Source organism: Schistocerca nitens, chromosome 8, assembly GCF_023898315.1.
Source record: "Schistocerca nitens isolate TAMUIC-IGC-003100 chromosome 8, iqSchNite1.1, whole genome shotgun sequence".
NCBI classification, from domain to species: Eukaryota; Metazoa; Arthropoda; class Insecta; order Orthoptera; family Acrididae; genus Schistocerca; species Schistocerca nitens.
In genome coordinates, this window is record NC_064621.1 from 595,891,857 (window position 1) to 595,917,911 (window position 26,055).

Here is a 26,055-nt window from a genome sequence, read left to right on the forward strand (position 1 = left end):
TTCTGCGTCCACATTTTATTTTAGGCTTATCTAGTCATCCTATATTGGAGACTTATAAGTTCTATCCCTAAAAGCATTGAATATTTCAAAATATGGACAAGAAGCAGTAAAACCTGTCTGCATAGTTTGTAAAGATTCTCTCTGCAATATTGGCTTTATTCAGGATGCATGGTCTGTGTGTTGGAAGTAAGTCCTATTTTAAGATGTTATATGAAGGAATTGAGCTGGCCACTGATGCAGGTTTAAGACCAGCCGTATTCCTGGCCTGTTGGCTGAAGCTGGTGAGCCTTCACAAGGCAGGTGACAACTCTTCACAGCACAACAGATGACAGGTACATAAAATTCTACCCATTCAGCAGGCCCCATTATTCCATACCATTAATCGGAAACCAAGGAAATAACTTTTTAATAATTATTGACAAGCAGCAATACCTTTTGAGATACACAAGGGTTTTCCTTTTAGGTATATGATATCAGTCATATGCTGATGGAAAAAAATATAGCACAACAAATTAATTAATGTAGAGTAATGTAATTTTTGTAACACACTTTTCTAGGTAACATATTTAACAGATAAACATTGCAAGATCATAGTTTTATGCAAGCGTGAGATAAGCCATTGCAAATGTGAAATGCTGGTACATTAATAATGGGTGTAATAGCCAGAATGTTGAATGCAAACATGCAAATGTGCATGCATTGTGTTTTACAGGTGTTGGATGTTAGTTTGTGGGTTAGAATGCCATTCCTGTTGCACTAGGTTGGTCAGTGTAGGAACGATTAATGCTGGTTGTGGATGACCAATAGAGTTGTCATTCAATGATGTCCCATATGTGCCCAGCTGAAGACAAATCTGATGATTGAACACAACACATTGTAGAGCATGTTGGGTTACAACTTTGGTATGTAGAGAAGTGTTACCCTGTTGGATAATGCCCCTGGAATGCTGTTCATGAATGGCAGCTCAGCAGATTGTGAATCACCAGATTGATGTACAAGTTTGCAGTCAGGGCCCATGGGACAACTGCAAGAGTGCTCCTGCTGTCACAAGAGTCGTATCCCAGATCATACTTCCAGGTGTAGGTCCAGTGTGTCTAGTACTTAGACAGGTTGGTTGCAGGCCCTCAACTGACCTACTTTTAACAAACACACAGCCATCACTGGCACTGAGGCAGAACTAGATTTCATCAGAAAACACAGCAGACCTCCACCCTGCCCTCCAACAAGTTCTCACTTGACGCCACTGAAGTTGCAAATGGCAGTGGTTTAGGGGTGGGTCGAATGCACGCTACAGGGCATCTGGCTCAGAGATATCCTTGGAGTAACCGATTTGGAACAGTTTGTTGTGTCACTGTGGTGCGAAGTGCTCCTCAGATTGCTGCTGCAGATGCGGTATGATGCGCCAAAGCCATAAGCCAAACAAGATGGTCTTCTCTCCCAGTAGTTCTCCTGATCACCAGTGCCTGGAACCATATACAGTGGGTACATTCCCACCACCAGTGCCTGGAATTGTATACAGTGGGTACATTCCCACCAAGTCTTTCTGCAGTATCACAGAAGGAACATCCAGCTCCTCATAGCCATATTATACAATCTCATTCAGACTCATTGGGGTGTTGATAATGGTAACTTTGTTGCCTTAAAGAAATTCTTGACCGCCATCAACTCAGCACATCTAACCTCAAAGGTAAGTAATGCTAATGGCTGTTACAGTGTGTATTTAAGCAAACCTGATCTGCTTCCTCATTCAGGTATACAGTAATGGTTCTTATGTGACTGGTTGAAATTGGAATAGAAATAATCTTTCTGATGTTGAATACATGCCTATCAACATTTGTTTGTCACCCAACTCCTCCTTGCTGTTGTGATTTCTTAACCCCCCACCTCCCCTCCCCTCCCTAAATCAGTCTATCATTTATACAAAAGTTGGAGTAGATGACCATCTTGGATCCTTAAGGCACCGGAATTATTTTATACTATACAAATAAAACAGAACCTGGACTTTTAATGAAACTTTGCACTGTTTATTTCATCATATTTTAGATACAAAAACTGTTTAAGCAAGGTGTCTTCCTTGGCTATTCAATTACTTTCCCTGACCATATCTTCATCATTTATCTTATGAACAAATTTAAAGTATATTGCAGAGAACATCATGTGATCCTGAAGACACTGGAGCTTGGAGATGATGAGATACCCACGAAAGTAAAAAGTTTCTCATCTGCTCACATTCCTTTAGTGTTCAACAAGTGCTAAAACAGATGTATGCAGTAGAGAAAATTACCTGAAACATGCAGAACACATTACTCCTGCTTCAATATCTGAAGAAACATGTCTGTCTCTATTGGTACCAGGATGAGCAGGTATTGGGGAAAATCAGCAATCTGTTAAACTAGCAAGTGAAGTTAGTAGGAAACACTCCCTTACATCTTGCCATCTTACTGAACCAGAGAGTGATACAAATGTGAGAGGAGGTGTAGCTGACAGAGGATAAGAAGCTGTGGTTGGTGAAGTCATCTATCTGACTTAGGTGTACCTTGTTCTGATGGAATAAAGTTAACTTCACCCATCTCCTAATTATAGGCACTGTCCTTTTACACATGGCTTCATACTGCACAGGAGGAACTGTTCTTCTCCTTCTCCCCCCCCCCTCCCCCTTTCTCTTTTCCCTCTTCCTACCATGGTGCTCATGGCATAAAAAAATGACTGGTGTCACATTTCAACTGAGTGTATTTTATATTTTGGTTGGAGAGCAGAAGCCAACTTCATTGGGATGAGGAGAATCAGATCTCTCATTTTTATCATAAGTTTTAGAACTGACAGATAATATGAAATATCATCATCATCATCATCATCATCATCATCATCATTATATCCTCCCCCCTTCCTCCTTTGTCTACTGGTACACTAAAAAATGTATATTTTTCTATTGTAGTTCCAACTTCTATCCATGTACTAACAGTATCAGTGCTGTTGTACCAATAAAAAATGTTTTTTTTTTGCCAAAGCAGAATCTGTACTGTGATACAGCATAATATTCTGGGGAAATTAGAATGCTAACAAAAGTTATTTCACAGTGCAAAAGAGAGTTGTATGAGTCATGAAAAGGGCAGCTTCCAGAAGCTCGTGCAGCTTTTATTTAAAAAAAATTTGAGTCCTTCAATTGTCTTGTTCATCCAGTTTGCAAGTAATACTCATCATTGGGAAAATCATAGGTGGTAATAACCAGCTTGTAGTTAGTAACCAGAGTGTGCACTCACTTAAAATGAGAAGAAACCAGGGTATATAGGTCCAATATTCAGATACAAAACTGAAACAAAATGGACCACTCAAAGCAGGAAACAAGCTGTACCTACCTTGTTACAGCAAAATGATCATACATATTTCTGTATTTAAAATAGCTGATCATATCTAGCTACTGCAAAAGTATTGTTATGGTGTAGCTCAGTATCTATCAGGTTAAAACCTGAGGTCTACATTATTTTTGTAATAAGCAGTGATGATGGAAAATTTGTGTTGATTGTGTTAAGTGTGAAACAGTAAACAGACTGCAAAAGTCAAAGATCTGTTCATAACTATCTCATTAGTAAATGTTCTTACAGTATAAATAAATATTTGTTAACATAAAGAAGTAGAATTAGACCACACACTTTTATCATGAGTCATATAAATTGTAAATATCTTATAATTTTCAAGTTTGTATCTATTATAAAAAAAAGCCACACTTTTAAACTATGATCACAGAGATACAGCAAAAACTGTAAATATTTACTTAACTAGATTAATTGTTATAAATTCATAAGCACACAATTGTGTCTTTTGTGTGAAAGAGGTGTGTGTGTGTGTGTGTGTGTGTGTGTGTGTGTGTGTGTGTGTGTGTGCGCGCGTTTGCACATTTTTGTATGCAAATTCCGGTATATATGTAATAGATATACAGTTTCATAACTACTACATTAATTCACATTGTCTCATCTCCTCATAATACTGGCTTGTCCCATATCAGTTTGTATCTATGTACAAAAATGATAAAAGATCATTAAAGTAATAAAATACAATTGCTACACAACTTAGTATACCCCCCCCCCTCCCCCCCATTCAAAATCCTCATTGTGTAAGAGATTATTCGTAAAAAAAATAAGTGATATCGCATTCAAAAATCATGTGCCATTACCAGTGTTCCTGTAAATATAGACTTCTTAAAATATTAAATATAATATTGTTTTGCTTCCCATTTCAGGCACTGATTGAAAAAGACTGGCTAGCATTTGGTCATAAATTCACTGAGAGGTGTGCACATATTGCAGGAGAAGTGAAAGAGGTGTCACCTGTTTTCACACAGTTGATTGACTGTGTGTGGCAGCTCACACAGCAGTTTCCGACTACATTTCAGTTCAATGAAAGGTTTCTGCTAACATTACATGATCATGTCCATTCATGTCAGTTTGGAACATTTATTGGGAATTGTGAAAAGGACAGGTTGGATCTGAGGTCAGTTGATGAATATTCACACACCTCAATAAAGCATTGGTTAATAAGCATAGTTAATTTTTGTTCCGGTAATATGGAATGAAGAAATTTTGTTATTAGACAGAATGAAATTTTAAAGTATGATCATTTACATTTAGTAAAATTTGAACCATGTGTAACATATTTAATACATTTTACTTGATTGTATATAAAGGATATATTTCCAGAATGAAGCTGGTATGAAGTGTAAGATATAAAAAATTGTACTTACATCAGGCAATCAACCTATTCTACTGTTTTCATGTTTGTTCAGAGTCTTGGGGAGATTTCCCACTTCCTTATTGAAGCATCCCATTCTCTCCAACCAGTTTTTCTGTCTTACTAGACTTGGATAGTTTCTTCAACGAAGCCATTGCTGGTTTCCCTTCTTGCCATTGTCCAACAAAACTAATAAACCATTTCTGTTGACCTCTATATTGATTGGATGTTAAACCATGGGTGTTCATTTTAGAGTGCTATAATTTTTGTCAACTTTCCTTTATTTATGAGTTTACTTCTACTTGGTAAGCAGAAGTAATTCTTTCCTTTATTTGGCTCTGTTAAGTTCATTTGGTAAGGTCTGTTAGGTATTATTTAGCTGTTTACCACTAGTTGCTTGAGAAATGTTGCACACCATGTGATACAAATACAACCCAGGTCAATCTCATTTTCAAGAAGGGCTGCTAGTCAATTCTAAGAACTATTATAGGCACACATTTTTGAGATTAATTTGCAGCAGAGTTCTAAAGCAATTGTACATCATTATAACCATTATTTAGTCCTTTCAATAGATTTAGCATGCATGTTAGAAAATGGAAGAGTGGATGGCGTATTTGTTCATGTTTCGAAGGTTTCAAGTGCAGTTTATGACTACAATTTAACTGGCATAATTTATGTATGAGGATAAATCAAATATGAACTGGAATTGTTTTTTGGTAACTTTATTGAATCAGCCATAACAAAAATACACCCATCTTGTTTTTCTAAATCTTCTCCTGACTTGCCACACCTTTTCCCATAGAATTAGCAACTTTTTGATTCAGTGCTTGAAGAAAGAAGAGGGATACATGTGCAGCCACTTGCACGCAAGCTCCTCTACCGCTGCATTGTCATAAAACTGGTATTCTCAAATTTCTTCTTTCAACAGTCCAAACATGTGGTAGTCACAGGATACTACACACAAATCTGAACTGTAAGAAGGATACTCCAGAGTTGTCCAATGAATTTCCTTCTTTAAAGCAGCAGAATGAAGCCCTGAATTGCCGCACAGAAGGTCCACATTCCAGATCGGTTGCCAGCATTGTTTGTTGTGGTATGTGGCCTTTGCCAGAACCAAGGGTTTCGTCCCTGAGTTTTGCACAGAGCCTCCTCAAAATTTCCACAGGTTTGGTGCCTTCTTTTGCGAGAAATATGATGATTATTGACTGTGCAATATACTTGTGTAACTCTTGATTGCACATGGTGGCCTGACCCAAGCGGATGGGTCACAGTAGCTGCAGCATCACAGTGCTACTCCAGACATCCTCCCCAACATTTTGTCAAGGTCACACCTATTTCTGTATACTACTGTAGCCAGTAGATTTAAATTCCAGTTCATATTTGATAGTAAATTATGTTCATGGAAACAGTTTTTTTTTGTAATGTTCCTGAAATGCAGTCTAGTGAAACATTTTGCCCTTTTAGCATCATCATTTGCCTGAAAATCTAAGGTTATTGTGAACAAAATGTTATATGTGACCATCTCTAGGAAACCATGTCATAAGTCAGACTATAAAGTTTTTGTTTTATTAGGTATTATTTTAGTACGTGAGGTGGTGATCAGTTTTGTGGAAGCTAGATGTGTTCACTGTAAATCTGAATTTTCTGTGTGCTTTTAAGGTAACAGAACTGATTTGACATGTTGTGACCCAGAACCTTTGGGAGGACTATGGAGGATTTGGAAAGAATCACCTGCAATTCAATTAGTAGATGACAGCATGGAGGAGGATATGGATCAGCTGTTCATACATGGGTGGTATTGCATTTGGATGGTGTTGTTGTTGTTGTTGTTGTTGTGGTCTTCAGTCCTGAGACTGGTTTGATGCAGCTCTCCATGCTACTCTATCCTGTGCAAGCCTCATCATCTCCCAGTACCTACTGCAGCCTACATCCTTCTGAATCTGCTTAGTGTATTCATCTCTTGGTCTCCCTCTACGATTTTTACCCTCCACACTGCCCTCCAATACTAAATTGGTGATCCCTTGATGCCTCAGAACATGTCCTACCAACCGATCCCTTCTTCTAGTCAAGTTGTGCCACAAGCTCCTCTTCTCCCCAATTCTATTCAATACCTCCTCATTAGTTATGTGATCATCCCATCTAATCTTCAGCATTCTTCTGTAGCACCACATTTCGAAAGCTTCTATTCTCTTCTTGTCCAAACTATTTATCACCCATGTTTCACTCGATAAATGGCTACACTCCATACAAATACTTTCAGAAATGACTTCCTGACACTTAAATCTATATTCGATGGTAACAAATTGCTTTTCTTCAAAAACGCTTTCCTTGCCATTGACAGTCTACATTTTATATCCTCTCTACTTCGACCATCATCAGTTATTTTGCTCCCCTAATAGCAAAACTCCTTTACTACTTTAAGTGTCTCATTTCGTAATCTAATTCCCTCAGCATCACCTGACTTAATTCGACTACACTCCATTATCCTCGTTTTGCTTTTGTTGATGTTCATCTTATACCCTCCTTTCAAGACATTGTCCATTCCGTTCAACTGCTCTTCCAAGTGCTTTGCTGTCTCTGACAGAATTACAATGTCATCGACAAACCTCAAAGTTTTTACTTCTTCTCCATGGATTTTAATACCTACTCTGAATTTTTCTTTTGTTTCCTTTACTGCTTGCTCAATATACAGATTGAATAACATCGGGGAGAGGCTACAACCCTGTCTCACTCCCTTCCCAACCACTGCTTCCCTTTCATGCCCTTCGACTCTTATAACTGCCATGTGGTTCCAGAATGAGATTTTCACTCTGCAGCGGAGTGTGTGCTAATATGAAACTTCCTGGCAGATCAAAACTGTGTGCCCGACCGAGACTCGAACTCGGGACCTTTGCCTTTTTGCGGGCAAGTGCTCTACCATCTGAGCTACCGAAGCACGACTCACGCCCGGTCCTCACAGCTTTACTTCTGCCAGTATCTCGTCTCCTACCTTCTAGTTTCTGTACAAATTGTAAATAGCCTTTTGCTCCCTGTTTTTTACCCCTGCCACCTTTAGAATTTGAAAGAGAGTATTCCAGTCAACATTGTCAAAAGCTTTGTCTAAGTCTACAAATGCTAGAAACGTAGGTTTGCTTTTCCTTAATCTTTCTTCTAAAATAAATCGTAAGGTCAGTATTGCCTGGCGTGTTCCAACATTTCTACGGAATCCAGACTGATCTTCCCCGAGGTTGGCTTCTACCAGTTTTTCCATTTGTCTGTAAAGATTTCGTGTGAGTATTTTGCAGCTGTGACTTATTAAACTGATAGTTTGGTAATTTTCACATCTGTCAACACCTGCTTTCTTTGGGATTGGAATTATTATATTTTTCTTGAAGTCTGAGGGTATTTTGTTTGTCTCATAACATCTTGCTCACCAGATGGTAGCGTTTTGTCAGGACTGGCTCTTCCAAGGCCGTAAGTAGTTCTAATGGAATGTTGTCTACTCCCGGGGCGTTGTTTAGACTCAGGTCTTTCAGGGCTCTGTCAAACTCTTCATGCAGTATCATATCTCCCATTTCATCTTCATCTACATCCTCTTCCATTTCCATAATATTGTCCCCAAGTACATCGCCCTTGTATAAACCCTCTATATACTCCTTCCACCTTTCTGCTTTCCCTTCTTTGCTTAGAACTGGGTTTCCATCTGAGCTCTTGATATTCATACAAGTGGTTCTCTTTTCTCCAAAGGTCTCTTTAATTTTCCTGTAGGCAGTATCTATCTTACCCCTAGTGAGATAAGCCTCTACATCCTTAAATTTGTCCTCTAGCCATCCCTGCGTAGCCATTTTGCACTTCCTGTCGATCTCATTTTGAGACGTTTATATTCCTTTTTGCCTGCTGCACTTACTGCATTTTTATATTTTCTCCTTCCATCAATTAAATTCAGTATTTGGATGGTATACCTCAAGTATTGAGCTGTGGTTTTTTCACTCATTCATTCACACATTGTCTTCTGTAAATCTCAACATGTAGGAAAGCTTTCAGAGGTGTGGAATGAATCAGTCAGGATACAAATTAACAGTTAGAAGCAACCACTTCTGGCTACTTTTGTAAAGTATAAATTATAAATAGTGCTGTTCTATTCACCCTGTTAATTAACAGACTTACTTCAATATTACTTTATATAAAGGGTGATTCATGAAGATATGCAAATATTTTAATATGTTATTCTACTAGGTAAACTAAAGAAAAAGGTTCATATAAACATAGGTCTGGAAATGTTTAGTTACGGAGTTATGGCTAATAAAAAATTTTGCCTGAAATTTAGCAAGTTTGCTAATATGACGCCATCACAAAACTGTACGAGGTTAAAGTAAAGCATGATTTCCATTTATTTTGTTGTTATTGATCTGTCCCGGGCATGTATCTGCAGTATTTTTCCAGAACATCCAGAGAAGCAAATAAGTAGTTTCGTAAAATTTTTAATTTATTAACTAATTTGTTTTTTAAATTCCAGACAATTGCACAAAGTTTTCAACAGAAGTTGTAGATAATTTTATTTTGGAAAAATGATGGTAATAACGTTAACTGAAACTGTATGTATGTGTCAGATATTCTGTTTTTATTAATACTTACCATAGCACACGTGAATTCATGTTAAACTGGAAAAAAAAACAAAGCTCAGTGTTAAGGAAGTTCAACAGTGTACATACAATTTCAGAATACATTCACAATAAGTATTCAAAAATGTCTCCACCGAGTTCAATGCATTTGGCTGCATGTGTATGAACTGATTTTGTTGCTCATTTCAGTTTGACAGGGTTGTTATTAATTTCGTCTATTGCATTCATAATGTGAGCTGGTAATGCCTCATATGTATTGACTTTGTCCTTGTAAACTATGTCTTTCATCTGTCCCCATACACAAAAATCCATTGGTGTGAAATCGAGCAATCTGGATGGCCACAAACGTGTAGCACCATGACCAATCTATTTATGGGGAAAATCTTCATTTAGAGGTGTAGTAACGGTGTTAGTGAAATGTGGAGGTGCGCCATCATGTTCAAAATACGTTTACAATCACATAGCAAGTGGAGCATTTCTTGTTAAAAGAATTGTAAGTATGTCACGCCAGTTACACGTCTTGGGAAAATTAATAGTCCAATAAAGTGTGTGTTGATTATACCTCACCACACATTTATGGTAAATCATTGTTGGAAATTATGTTGCACTGTTGCGTGTAGCTTTGCTTCAGACTATTTGTGCTTGTTATGTAAATTGTTTATACCATCTCAAGTAAACTGTGCCTTATCAGTACATAAAATGTATTTGTGTAACTGCCAATTAGTATTTAACCAGTTGTGTAAATGATGCACTTTGGTTTATGGTAATAATACAGATTATTGTACTTCAGTGTACGCCATACCTTAGATTGTGAAATGCCTAATTGTTGAGAGATACATCGTGCACTGGTACCGGGGCTATGTTGAACAGCATCCATAATATCCTCCTCATCGTCTTCACGTATCGAGTTCTCATACTGATTGTGAATGGTAGGTAGAGAACTCGAGTTCCGTAACATTCGAAATACTCCGCTAATGGTTCATGCATTCGTAATCCTCCAAGTTGGGTAATGTACACGATATTTGTTAACTGCAGCTGTAGCATTACCATCACATTTGCCGTAAATAAACACCATAGTGGCATATACCTCTGTTGTAAATTTGAAAGGAATACCTGTTTGGTAAATAATCTACAAACTACAACAGTTACTATGTGGTTTCACTTAAATACACTAGTGCTGTTATGTTCTTAACTCGTTTCAAGGTTAGGAAATGATTGAAACAACTCACTAACAGATGCCAACAATGACTTTTTTAATTAGATTCACCAGAACAATAACAACAAAATAAATGGAAATCGTGCTTTACTTTAACCTCATAGAGTTTTGCGATGGCTTCATATTAATGAAGCTGCTAAATTTCAGGCAGAATAATTTTTATTAGCTGTAACTTCGTAACTAAACATTTGCGGATCTTTGTTTATATAAACTTTTCTCTTTAGTTTTACTTGTAGAATAACACATTACAATATTTGCATATCTTCGTGAATCACTTTGTATGTGTAATAAGAGAAAGCAGCCACTTTTGTAAAAGGGCACGGCTCCACCTTTTACGCTACCCAATTACTTTTTCTATTTAATTCTTCAAACTAAATATTTACATAACGTTACTCCATACACAGTTTGTAGTCTACATAAAGGCCACAGCAAAACTTCCAGCATATTGAGATGAGGATTGCTGATCATTGTAGGTTTACTGACCACAGTTTGCTAGGTGATATGGAAAGACTTTCTGATGTGCAGGGGTAGCAGCTATTAAATTTGAGGAATTATTGGTACTGGAATAAACATGGACAGAGGTATGAAAGTTCCTGGCAGGTTAAAACTGTGTGCCAGACCAAGACTCAAACTTGGGACCTTTGCCTTTCATGGGCAAGTGCTTTTGGTAGAGCACTTGCCCGCAAAAGTCAAAGGTCCCAAGTTTGAGTCTTGGTCTGGTGTGCAGTTTTAACCTGCCAGGAAGTTTCATATCAGCACACACTCCACTGCAGAGTGAAAATATCATTATGGACAGAGGTATTACTGGAGTCAACAGTACCATGAAAGATACAAAATTGCTGTCTGAGGCATTTTTATCCCCAAATCAGTTTCAGAAATGCTCTGTTATTCTGGAAAAAAACAAATTTGATCTGCTTGCAATATAAAACAAGAAATCTTTGCAAATTAAAAAAAAAAAAAAAAACAATTTAAGGCATTATCCTTCTCTTTCTGCCTCTCCCTCTACTGTAGACAAGAGGATTAAAAACGATATTGAAGATACTGGAAGATTGTCTGGTAGAATAGATTTGTTTTAAAAATCAACAACATGTATATTCCACAGAAATCATTCCAATGCACCCACGTTCTCATAAGGTGGTGGTAAATCTGTACAGAGTGCTACAGAAACTGACAAGTGATAACAAATCCCACCACAAGGTGATATTAGTGGACTGGACTGTAATGTCCTCGGAGTTCAAGTTGGCTTGTGTTAGGTGTTCAGTGCTACCTTTTCGTCATCATACACTCATATATTTTGTGCTTTTTATTATTCCATATTTTTTATCCACCATCATTCTTTAGTTTTACTCATATTGATGTATTGTTACTGACAGCTAATTGTGAGTATTGCATTGGAAATTAAATTTCTATTGTAACTCAGTTTGTTAGCTTTGAATCTTTTCCTTTCAACTCTTGCAGTTTGCATCCTTTTTTTCCCTTTTCTTTCTGCCTTTTCTTGTTTCTGATGAAGGGTTTTTTAAAATATTCAGAAGATAATTTTGAGCTACGTTTATATCATCATCAGCTGTTTGACTTCCAGAGCTGGGCAAAGACCTATGTGTTTTTCCCTGCATTGTGATCTTCTGCAAAACATACCCATGTTGCTCGTGTATGTTTTCTGATATTGTCTTCTATTAGCTTGTCATCTTCAGAACTTCTTTGACCCATTTACCTTCCATCTGTTCGGGTACATGTCCATCACCCCTCCATCAAAATCATGTATGCTTCTTTTCCCTGCTGAGGTGATAACTCGCACTGACCCAGTTTAAATGAACTTACTTTTCTGTGATTTTAATAGACTTACTTTTATAAGAGTGCAGACTAAGAGGTGATGACTGTTCATTGTAACAGTCTGGAAAAGTTGAGTAATATATTTTGTAGATGTTTATTACACCATGTGTCTCTAGCATGTGTCTTAAGTTGGAAACTGTCAACATAGAAATTGAAGGCATAGTGGGAAGAACAGGATAGTAAAGGACTCTGGTGTACTGAAAATAGCTTACATGGGGAACTCTTGGAATGTGTGTACAATTTACTCTCTGTTGTTAATTACTGTGCCTTGACTCATCTTAGCTGATGAAAAGTGGTTTCCATCAGGCATAAGTGTCTTCATTGTTTTCTTTTTACTTTTATTGTTTCTAATTGTTCTCTTAACAAATGTGCATTGTAATATATCTTATCCTTTCAAAGACATTTATGAGTACTTCTTTTTACATTTTGGCATAGTTTATAATGTTCTGACAATTGTTTTTATCTTTTAATAATCATTTTGTTTCTTTTTCAGATTTTCTTTTCTTTTTACTCTCTTTGTATTTGTAACATACTGTGCTGTTTGCCTGAACAATATATTTGTGAAATAACTGCTCCAATCTGTTTTTTTCTGTAGCAGCTTCATTTTCTGTGATGCATACCTAAAGTGTGACATTGGTGCCATTTAATTAGTAGATTGCATGAGTTCGTCAAGCATATTTGTTTGTGCTGCAGTAATGTTCACTTGATTGGACAGCATGCAAATGTTTTGTCAAACAAAGTTTTACCTTTGTTTTAGATTATCAACCAATACCTGAGAAAATGATCCTTCCAAACTACATTATCACCTTATAACCCATTTCGGTTGAGTTGTCTTAGCATCCACATCTCTTTCCTTTATTCCTTCCTTTTCTCTTGAGTCTGTTTCAATCAGTCTATTGCCTATTTCATTTTAGCCTATGAACACTTACATCTGAATCTACACATTATCAAGGAAAATAAAATATTTATTACTGATGGATCAACATTCTATGTCTATGACTGCCTATGGACAGATTATTCCATTATGAAGTTTGTCCACATTTTAACATTATTCATGTCCAGAATAAATCTTTCATATTGCAGCAGATTTGGCACTGTTTTGAGGATGAGTGATTAAAAGTACAGGCTGTCGTTGAAGGTACAGCACAGCTTTAATGTGATAGCATCCAAACTGATGAAGATATTCATATCATGTTTGGGCATACTTGACACACTATCTCATAAAGTTTTTATGCCATTCAGTCAGTTCCCACATGTGCACCTTGAAATATGCTCACTATTTTTTATATACTTGAATTTAGCATATATCGTGACAGTACTCACTTTTCCATAAAATGTTTATAAGATGATATTTGACTTTTCTGTGTTGGCTTCAGTCGTCTAGTGAAAGTATGATTCCACAATGCTGTTTTGTCGGCTGCAGAAATGACCTGGTTCAATGCGCTTGCCTCATTTTTGGTGCTTCAAATACCATTTCTTCGAATGTGGTTCCTTCTTGATGTTTATATAAAAAAGTATTAACATAATTCATTTTTCCTGTTCACTTGCAAATTATTATAATGGCGACCTGCACATTGTTCCACAGTCACTCACACCGAGAGTTCACTGCCGACTGACTACGGTCAAAGACGACTCCAGCGTCAAAGACATTTCACACAACACACAAGCTTCCACTTGTAACCAGTCTTTTTGATATTCTTCATCACAACTGCTAATATTAATCAACATGCTGTCACTCTCAAACATATAAGCAAATAAGCATAAAATACGGCAAATTACAATTCACAAAAAATATTCTGACAAAAATATAAGAAAACATTTAAAACCTCCATCATTAGATTTGCTATCGACAAATCCAGTAGAAAATAACACATCTCCCAGATCCATTACAACTGCTCCCCAGGGCTTTTGTTGTTATGAACATATACAACAAAGTCCCGACCACACTCAGTAATGGATCTGTATTACAAAATTAGCACGTAAATGATGAAGTCTGATAACCTCTTACAAATTTGGACTCTTTGAATCTGTGGACTTGTTACTGGCTGTTTTTGCAATGATCCTTCCCCATCAATCTCACACACGAAAAATTCAAGTAAAGAAATTATTTAACGTGACAAATATACATGGCATAAAACATACATGACAAATTTTCTAAAATACAGTATTCAGATTGAAAATAACAGTAAGGTAAAACTCATTTGCTAGAATAAGATATCTTCAACCACTTCTTTGGTTACACTTTGTACCAACTGGTTCTCATACTTAAATTTTTTGTTCCCCATATTAATGTTAATTTCATTTTGCTTACATATTGTACAATAAAAAATGATACTGGACATATGTAGTGTTTATATAGCGCTGAAGCGCTGCCAGGTTGATAGACACACAAACATACACACAAACTTCAAGCTTTCGCAACCAATGGTTGCTTCATCAGGAAAGAGGGAAGGAGAGGGGAAGACGAAAGGATGTGGGTTTTAAGGGAGAGGGTAAGGAGTCATTCCAATCCCGGGAGCGGAAAGACTTACCTTACGGGGGAAAAAAGGACAGGTATACACTCTCGCGCTGGCGCGCGCGTGCGCGCCTGCACACACACACACACACACACACACACACACACACACACACACACACACACACATCCATCCGCACATACACAGACTCAAGCACACATTTGTAAAGGCAAAGAGTTTGCACAGAGAAGTCAGTCGATGTGGAAGTACAGAGGCAAAGATATTGTTCAAGGACTGGATCAGACTCTGAATGTGGCTCTCCAGCAGGGATACGTCTTTCTCAAATCCTGCTCTGAAATGAGATCCATCCTTCATGAAATCCTCCCCACTCCACCAAGAGTGTCTTTCTGCCGTCCACCTAACCTTCGTAACCTCGTAGTCCATCTCTATGAAATCCCCAAACCACCTTCCCTACCCTCTGGCTCCTACCCTTGTAACCGCCCCCGGTGTAAAACCTGTCCCATGCACCCTCCCACCACCACCACCACCACCTACTCCAGTCCTGTAACCCGGAAGGTGTACACGATCAAAGGCAGAGCCACGTGTGAAAGCACCAACTGACCTGCCTACACTGTGAAGCTTTCTATGTGGGAATGACCAGCAACAAACTGTCCATTCGCATGAATGGACACAGGCAGACAGTGTTTGTTGGTAATGAGGATCACCCTGTGGTTAAACATGCCTTGGTGCATGGCCAGCACATCTTGGCACAGTGTTACACCGTCCGGGTTATCTGGATACTTCCCACTAACACCAACCTGTCAGAACTCCGGAGATGGGAACTTGCCCTTCAGTATATCCTCTCTTCTTGTTATCCGCCAGGCCTCAACCTCCGCTAATTTCAAGTTGCCGCCACTCATACCTCACCTGTCTTTCAACAACATCTTTGCCTCTGTACTTCTGCCTCGACTAACATCTCTGCCGAAACTCTTTGCCTTTACAAATATCTGCTTGTGTCTGTGTATGTGCGGTTGGATATGGGTGTGTGTGTGTGTGTGTGTGTGTGTGTGTGTGTGTGTGTGTGTGTGCGTGCGTGCGTGCGCGTGCGCGCGAGTGTGTACCTGTCCTTTTTTCCCCCCAAGGTAAGTCCACTCCCGGGATTGGAATGACTCCTTACCCTCTCCCTTAAAACCCACATCGTTTCGTCTTTCCCCCTCCTTCCCTCTTTCCTGACGAAGCAACCATTGGTTGCGAAAGCTAGAATTTTGTGTGTATGTATGTGTTTGTTTGTTTTACTATCGACCTGCCAGCACTTTCGTATGGTAAGTCACATCATCTTTGTTTTTAAATATATCTATATACTTCTGATTTTTTAATTTTATATGATTTTTAGTACAGCTAAAGATACATCAGTATTATCTAAATTTTTTTACAATTATTTATGTACACTTGCCTCTCTACTACAATATTACTACAAGTTACATTCTTGTGAAGAGAACTTTCGCTCCCCACAACATCAGTATAAAGAATAATAAATTGCTCATATATCATGAGGCTTTATCTAAAATTGGTTTTGAAACTTACATCTTTGCATGCATGTCTTCACATGCATGCCTTCACCCACAGGGAAGACTTAGCTTCCAAAAATTAGAAAAAATTCACAAATGCTCACTATGGAGACCTTTTTTTTTGTGTAAAAACAAGTAGTAATAAATCTTTCTCTCATTCTTTGTTACAACAGTGTTTTTTCATCAGTTTCAATTAACATGTGACTTCAAATTATTAACTTATACATGCAAATATACATACTTGGTTGTACAGGTAGTTTTGTTCTAACAAGCATTTTCCAGTGGAGGACTTTTGTTTTAAATGAAAATAGGTTATTTAAATTTAGAAATTATGATTTCTGTTTATACAGTTTCAAAGAGACAACATTCCTGAGACCAAATAATTTCTTTGACTTAGGGTATACCAAATGATAGGCATTAGAGTGTTGATTTTCTATGACTTCAAAAGGCCCAGTGTAGATATCCAAGAATTTTTTAATTTCTGAAGTTAACATTTTTGATTTTTCATGAGATTTTACAAGAACAAGATCCCCAATTTTGAAAGTGGTTAATTTTACCCTGTTGTTATGTCTTTTATTCCTCTTTTCCCCTTGTTTCCTCATAGTTTCCCTGACGATATCTTCTCTCTCTTGCATAGTCAAAGGTGTACATTTAGGAAATTCAATAAGTTCTGATATAAGATTTGCAGGTCTGATATTAAACATAATCTCATACGATGAAAATCCTGTGGAAGTATGTTGTAGGCTATTCATAATATCTTCAAAATTTCAAATGTGCTCAAACCAGGTTGGATGTTTATGGCTAAAATAGGTTCTGCAAAGTCTCCCAATTTCCCTCATATATCTTTATGCAGGATTGGTGGATGGACAATAAACAGATATAAGTATATGCTTCAATTTTGATCTTTCAATAAACTGATTCCAAATTTTAGAGGTGAACTGTGAACCATTATCTGATAATATAGCTTTTGGTTTACCCACCTGTGCGAAATAACCTCTTTCAATTTTTATTACAATTTCATGGCTATTAGCTTTTTTCACTGCATATAGTTTAATTAATTTTGAAAATACATCTACCACAACAAATATGTAACAGTGACCTCCTTTACTCTTTGGTAACATTCCATATAAGTCCACAGCGATAAGATCTAAAGGTTTTTCCGGAATAATGTTTTGCATCTCTCCACCATGTCTTTGATTGCTCACTGTAACACTCTGACATTTGTCACAGGTTGCCAATTCTTTTCTTACCTTCTTTCCAATATTGTGAAAATAAACGTTTTCTTGTATCTTTTGAATGCACTTCTGTGTCCCACAATGACCAAAAGTTTCATGTATGTAAATGATCAGCTTTTCAGCATCTGCCTCTGGCCAACACAGTTTCCAATCATCAGAATCTACATCTGTTCTCCAAAATAAAATCCCCTTATGTAATTTGTAAAATTTATCAAGTTTCTCATACCCCTTCTTGCCTAAACATTCTTTGATTAATTTTCAACTTTGATCTAAATTTTGATTTTTCCTAATTTTGTTACACATAGCTCTAATTGTTTTCTCATTTTCCACGTCTTTCAAGTATCTAATTTTAAATTGCTTTTCCTCCTCTTGTTCAAAAATCTCCTTTTTTCCCCCAGTTGGTAACCTTGAAAGTGAATGAGCTACTATATTCTCAGAACCTTTTATGTGCTTGATTTCAAAGCCAAACTGTTGCAGAAATATTGCCCATCTGGTCAATCTATTGCGGCATAATTTGCACTCTTGTAAGTAACTCAAAGCTTTGTGATCTGAAAATACTATGGTTTTATGTCCAATAAGGTAAATTCTAAATTTTGTAAAAGCCCAATGAATTGCCAAAAGTTCCTTCTCTCTGACTGTATAATTTTTCTTATGCTTGAGCAACATTCTGCTTGCAAATGCTATTGTACAATGTATCTTAACTCCATTCTCTAATCTTTCTTGAAATAACTCTGCTCCAAGCCCATAATTACTGCTATCCGTGTTAAAACAAAATGGTAAATTAAAATCAGGTCTGTGTAATAAATGTTGCTTCCTCAACTCTTGCTTAATTTTATCAAACTCTTCCTGACTACTTTTATCCCAAACCCAAACAGTGTTTTTCTTAAGTAACTGACTTAAAAATGGTGCGTTCAGGCTCTGATCACTTATGTTTCCCGTAATAACTGCATAATCCAAAGAATGACTTTAATTGTTTTTTAGTCTTAGGAATAGGAATTTCTGAAATTGCTTTAATTTTTTCTGGAACTGCCAAAATTCCTTTGTCTGTGACAACATGTCCCAAAAATTTTAATTCAGAAACTGCAAATTTACATTTCTCTAATTTCAATGTCATCCCCCCTTTTCTAAGTTTTTCACAAACTGACTTCAAAATCAAATAATGTTCCTCCCAATTTTGCCCTGTAACCAAAATGTCATCTACATAAATTATCAGTTTAGATGCAAGTTCTTGCCCCAGTACATGATCCAAAGCTCTTATAAATTCGGAAACAGAAGAATTTAACCCAAATGGCACAACACAATATTGGTAACTCTTACCATTGTACAAGAAAGCAGTATATTTTATAGAATTAACTGAAAGTGGTACCTGATGAAAACCCGAAGTTAGATCCAAACTTGACATATATTTTATATCTGTAATTTATAGAGTAACTCATCAATATTTTCGGGATGGTCTGTCTGTCTGAACAAAATTTTGTTTAAGTGCCTAGAGTCCAAAACCAATCTTACTTCACCATCTTTTTTTGGAAGAACTACTAAAGGATTATTATATGCACTGATACTCCTTTCTATTATATTACATCCTTCCATCTTTTTCAGCTCTTTCTCAACAGCAGGTCTTTCTGATATTGCAATACCGTATGGTTTTATGAAAAATGGTTCATGAGGTTTTACCTGAAGCTCACACTGATAACCCTTTACCCTACCAGGTATGTCACTGAAAACATTACTGTATTCCCACAGCAGATTTTCTAACTGTTGTTTTTGCTCCCCAGATAAATTTTGTGTTTCTGAAATTTTCAAATTTACTAAATTCCCAAATTCAACTTCATCAGTATCAAATCTATGACTTTCAATGTTCTCCAATCTATTTTCTTTTAGTAAATTGAATCTGTCAAAATTTCCATTACTCTGATCCCCAAGTGTCTTCACAAATTTTGTCTGAATGTATTCCCTTTCACTGGTTTCTATCAAAAGTTTTCTTCCACCCCAATCAAATGCTGTATTTACTTTTACTATCCAATTCATACCCAAAATAAAATCCTCATTAAATTCTTGAACTACAGAACATCCATGTGTGAACAACTTGCCTTCAATTAAAAATGTCACTAAAGCCTGGCTTTTTACCAATTTACTGCTCTTCCCAGTAGCACCTTTTATCTTTACCCCAACAACTGGCATTTCAACATAATCTTTCCCCACTTTTAATTTCTTGCTTAACCTTTCAGATATTCCCGAGATCTCACGTCCTGTATCAATTAAACATTTACCAATCCATGACCCAATTTGAACTTTTGTATAAGGACTGCAAAATTGATCGCTTTTCTCAGAACCTACATCCTCATGAAATAAATTGCTTTCAATTTCCCCAAACCTATACTTATCAGAATCATATGGTATACCATTATATGTATTATTTGTCACAGCTATAAAATTTGCACAAGATACAAAATTGTTATTAGTACTCTCTATTATCTCAAATAGCCAAGAATTTTCATCCAAATCACATAGTATACTATTGAAGTACTTATCCCTCAGCTTTTCAAAAATAAAATATCTCATCTTTTTCCACCACTCAGGACATATAGTTTCACATACATTAATAAGCATCTTTCTAAAGTTTTTGTCAAAAGAAATATTTTCACTGTTCAGCCATAGATTCATAAGAAAAGTGTGTGTGTCATTAGTATCTGTAAATCTTTCACTTAGGCTAGAAGTTACACATGTGTCGTCATTATTTGTGTAGTCAGATTCTTTACCAACAACATCAAAATTCACGCTTTTACATACACCCTGCTTGCGAGCCTTATTCATCCTGGTAACATCCCTGGGAATTTCTATAATATTCTCACTATTTAATCCATTTTCAACCATGTGTATACCCAACTCCCTATTTAAACTAATGAAACACCTTTCCTCAACATCATCATCAATACCATTACCATCATTATCAACTTTATTATCAACATTATCATCAACATCATCATTATTACACATATTCAGGTCATACACATTCAAATTATCCCCCAAAATATTATTTCCCCTTTCTAAAGTTACCAGATCCCTTTCACCAATACATTCATTCTCATAGCATGCACTCTCCCTTTCATTCACACACGTCTCTGAACTACTACAAATCTGACTACAAATTACATCATCTGACAAAGTGGTGTTCTTTCTGTCCAAGTGTAAAACTCTGTTAAATTAAATGAATCACGATTACTTTTATCTACTGTATGTTCTTGTGTACTGAAAATTTTATCTTTATCAATATCATCATTATTTTCCTCCTGAAATTTCTTCAATAAGTAACAACTAATGACCTCATGTGATAGCTTAGGTTTGGATCTGTCATGTTTGGGCTTATGATAGTCACATCCATTGGTCCTTTCATCACGCTCACCTTCTGCCTCAACCTTGTGGACCTTCAAGGGGGTGTCTACTCGTTTTTTATTTCCTGAATAACAACTGGTTCCTGTTTTAACTGCTGATTGTGGTTCTGCCAATGTCTCTGATCAACATTTCTGTTCCCATTCCTATGGCAAACATTACCTGGTTGTTGGCAGTTGCTGTTGTACTGATTTCTAGCAAAATATCTGTGATTTTGATCCCTAAAGTGTTCTCTATTTTGTTGATTATTTCTGCGAAAATGTTGTTCTTGTTTTGGATGAAAATTATGGTCCTTCTTTTGAAAATTATTGTTACATCACCCTGAATTTTGACTGACACCATGATAATTGTTTTGTTCCCGTTTTTGAAAGTTATCGTTTCCCCAATTTTGACCACTACCTTTCTGAGTAAACCCACTGTGTGGTCTTGTTGTTACCCTATCCGACTTTTCAATATAATAGAGAAACTGCTCAACATTCCTATCAGGACAGTGAACTAAACTCGACTGCATTGCTGATGGCAACCTTCTCTTTAAGGTATCAATTGTGATTAAGTCATCCAAAGGTTTTGTTAAATGAATAGGTTTTTGAAGTTCACTTTTGCAAAATTGTTTCATGCTCCCATCTCATTCTCTATAGTTTCTCCCATTCAAAAATTCACTTTTGATTCTAGTTTGTTTAAGATCATCCCAAAAAATTTCCAGAAATTTTGATTCATATTCTGAAAAGGTCATCCTTTCAGTTACAATCTGGTTTGCCCAAGTCAAAGCTTCCCCTTCCAAGAATTTTTTCACAAATTTAATTTTCATATCATCTGGTGAGTGAGGTAAAAAACAATCCTTACAATACTGTATAAAATCAACGGGATGTAAGGGTCCATCTACCGAAAAGTGCTTCACTGGAATATTAGATACAAGATTGCATGTGTTGACATTGTGATTTTTGCTTTGAAATTCAATGTCGAAACTTTCAATTTTTTTGCTAAGTTCTGTGACAGATTTTTGTTTCTAAATCATTGCATTCTACTTTATTTTCTAGAGTAACCAAACGATTGTCAGTTTTTTGTTCTACATTTTTTACTAAAACTTTTGTGTTCTCATCCAAATTTTTAATTTCCCTTTTTATCTTATTAAAATCAATTAAATTTCTTTCCCTATCGGCCAGTAACTCATTTTTTACAGTATTAATTTCATCGTTCAATTTAGCATCAATTTCTTTTACTTTTGCTTCCACAGATACAATTTTTTTCTCAACAGTCCCAACCCTGTTCGAAAGATCACCCACTTGGGTATGTCTTATTGTCCTCAACTGATTGTTTAATTTCTTTCGTGAAATTTACAAGAAAACTTTTTAAATCAAATTGATCGATTCTTTCTGTTTCATTTGACCTGTCCTGATTTTCGAAGTCTATTAAATTACTGTTTTCTACTTTACGCACAATACTCTCGAAAATCTCATAAGTCACTGTGAAGAAAAAAAAAATTAAACACAACAATAGAAAACAAGATAAAAATATTGTTTTAACAAAATATGAGGGTTTTGTGACTTATCTGGAACTCTCTTCTACTGTTGCAAATCCATGTTTTCCATCCATGTGATTGTTGACCAAAATTCTTGAAATTCCTTCTTCTGTTGCAAATTATATTTTTCGCCGAAACATTTCTTCTCCAAAACTTTTACTTCACGAGGAACACAAATACTGTAACACACATTCTGAAAAACTGGTATTAACACACACAAATTTTCTTCTTAGCATTGTTTAAGATCATGTGAACACAATATCCCGGCTACGGTCCCCAGTTGAAATATGCTCACTATTTTTTATATACTTGAATTTAGCATATTTTGTGACAGTACTCACTTTTCCGTAAAATGTTTATAAGATGATATTTGACTTTTCTGTGTTGGCTTCAGTCGTCTAGTGAAAGTATGATTCCACAATGCTGTTTTGTCGGCTGCAGAAATGACCTGGTTCAATGCGTTTGTCTCATTTTTGGTGCTTCAAATACCATTTCTTCGAATGTGGTTCCATCTTGATGTTTATATAAAAAAGTAGTAACATAATTCATTTTTCCTGTTCACTTGCGAATTATTATAATGGCGACCTGCACATTGTTCCACTGTCGCACACACCGAGAGTTCACTGCCGACTGACTACGGTCAAAGACGACTCCAGCGTCAAAGACATTTCACACAACACACAAGCTTCCACTTGTAACCAGTCTTTTTGATATTCTTCATCACAACTGCTAATATTAATCAATATGCTGCCACCCTCAAACATATAAGCAAATTAGCATAAAATAAGGCAAATTACAATTCACAAAAAATATTCTGACAAACATATAAGAAAACATTTAAAACCTCTCTCATTAGATTTGGTATCGACAAATCCGGTAGAAAATAACACATATCCCAGATCCATTACAACCTTTAGTGACACATGCAACGTCCAGTCTCTATTGAAGCTCTATGTATGATAGGTGCTACATATCCACATCAGCTGTAGCAATGGCAGAAACAGTGTAGTTGACAGGCATTTAGTGGTCCCTATCTTTGGCACACCTCATGGAAAGAAGTCCATCAGTGTATGGTCAGACAACCATATTTGCAAGTTTCTTTGAACCTCCATCTCTAATTTGGTCTGAATAAACCATGCCACACACTGAGCTGTTTCTCGAATTACTGTTGGTATGCTTCACTCACAAGAATTTGGAGCACACACATACAAAACTTTGCTTCTCTTTCACATAATCCAAAGATGGTGTAAATATCTTAATTAGTTTGGATGCTGTAACACATGGAAGTTGTAGCATACTTTTTGAGACATCCCATACATGAAACAGCCAACACAATATGCGTAACAGGAGAAAAAGTATAGTGCGTTTTACATGAGAAATTAACTCTGGGATTACTGTTTGTAAGATAAAAGTCACACTTGATGAATTTCCACCAAAAGTAAATGCAAAAATTAATTTTTCTAGCAGTGTTTGGATCAATGATGTACTTTAGAGTGTTCAAGCAAACTGTTGATTGCACTGCCTGAAGTACAGTCATGAAATGAAATGCGATGAGATCAATATCATGGTGCAAACAGAAAATTTATGCACCAGTGTAATTAAGGAGTCTATCACAGTAAATATGTCAAAAATGTTTAACAGATTGAACAGAGTTCTAAATTTAACCATGGCTTGGGACCCACACTCAGTTTATCAAGATATCCCCAGCCATCTCATCCATCAGATCTGGAAAAAAAACAGACTTGACCTTGGTGATAAATAGTGACACATAACTCAATAATTCTAGCAGGTTGAAGTTTAGGCAGTGAATATACATAATGACCCAACTGAACAGCACCTGAAGAAAATGCAAGGTTGCTCCGTGAAATATGGTGCAGAAAAATGGACTCAACAACTCCTGATTTTTTTTCCTGAGTGTTCAGCCAGGTTAGTGGCATACATATGGTGTGATATTTTGGCAAACTGAAGATGGAAACAAATCAATTTGCTGAAATATCACGAAATTTGCTGAAATATCACACAATTGGTACTATGCCACCCAGCTGAATACCCAGTAACATTTCAGAATAATTGTATACCAGGAAAGCGTAACAATTCAACTCAGCTGAACACTCGAAAGCACTCTGTTAATTAATCACACTGAGAAAACCTGAGAAATCATAAGTCTGTATTATGTTAAGAGATGAAGCCAGTGAGCTCTGGGGTACTAAAGGAAAATTTTTATAACTGTTAACTTACAAACAGAAAGAGTAATAACTGGTGAGTACTATGTAATCTTATGGATCAGTACTATGTAATCTTATGGATCAGCTGGATGAAAATAAGTGAATAAAAACATGAACTGGGAAAGAAAGAAAAAAAAACCTCTTTCTCATCATGATTGATAATGATAGTGGAAAACTGACGGATTTGAACTATGTGATGTTGAAACATCTATTGTATTCACGAGTTTTGATAGCCTCTGACTTCCACCAATTTGTTGCTGGAAACTCGTGGAGTCTAGTGTCATGATTATGCAAGTTATAAATGGTTACTTTGCAGACCTTCCTTAAAGGTACTGCAGGAATGGAATCTGCTGACTGAAAAAGTGCTGAATGAGTTGTGTTGACCTAAAAGAGACTACATTAAAAAATTACCCTCTTGACCTAAAGCATTATTTTGCTGCCAGTTTAATAACTTTCCATTTGTCATCATTTATTATACTTATTTTCAAACAATTATGAAAATTGTCACTTCCCTAAACTCTACTGAAATTTTGTATTATTGAAGTACTAAAATTGGACCTGTATGTACTTCTTCTTGTATGCTTATAACCTTTTCATGTTTCAGGCTGAGTGAGAGAACATATTCTCTTTGGGGCTATATGGCAAATCATATGAACGAGTACATTAATCCACTCTACTGTTCAGAAGGGACATCTGATATGCTTTCTCCAAATTTGGCACCACAAAATATACGGTTTTGGAGAGGAATGTACTGTCGCTTTGAAAGTGGTGTCCACCCACGTGAACCATTGGGTGATTTGTTATTGGCCACTTGTGATCATAGTGCTTCTCTTGAGGATCACATAAAACAGCTTAACAAGGTATTTAGTTTGAAAACTAAATCCTGTATAATGTAATACCATCCTAAAATGTTTGTTGCAAAGAGCCTCTCTCAGCACAGAAGTCAGAGGGAGCTACTTAATGTTCTGTTACAGAGAGGGATGGGGGCAGATATATAGTGAAAAACTACAGTTAAAAATAAATTGGAGGTGGAGTGCAAAACTGTAGCTTCTTAATGCTATACAGATGAAACATAGGATCTGATGCTTGAAAGACCAAGAAACCTTGGTGCCCTTTGTAATAGCATGACATTTTTTGAAGTGTCATGTGGTGTCACCAGCTCTACTTTCACATGTTACTGTAGTAAATATATATATTGGAGAACTTAATTTCCTCCCTTTGGTGTTGAAACAAAACAGCCACATATTTTGTCTCTGTTATTACTTCATTTTGTTACGTAAACTTTCACTA

At 36.4% G+C, this 26,055-nt stretch overlaps 1 protein-coding gene across 1 annotated transcript in view; it reads left to right on the forward strand.

The window, feature by feature from the left end:
* LOC126198520 (myotubularin-related protein 6) overlaps window positions 1-26,055 on the forward strand; it is a 454,460-nt gene that overhangs the window by 384,947 nt on the left and 43,458 nt on the right. The window contains exons 9-10 of the mRNA XM_049934906.1: window positions 4,238-4,488; window positions 25,370-25,625. Of these exons, the coding sequence (XP_049790863.1) occupies window positions 4,238-4,488; window positions 25,370-25,625 (507 nt within the window). The remainder of the gene's footprint in view (window positions 1-4,237; window positions 4,489-25,369; window positions 25,626-26,055) is intronic.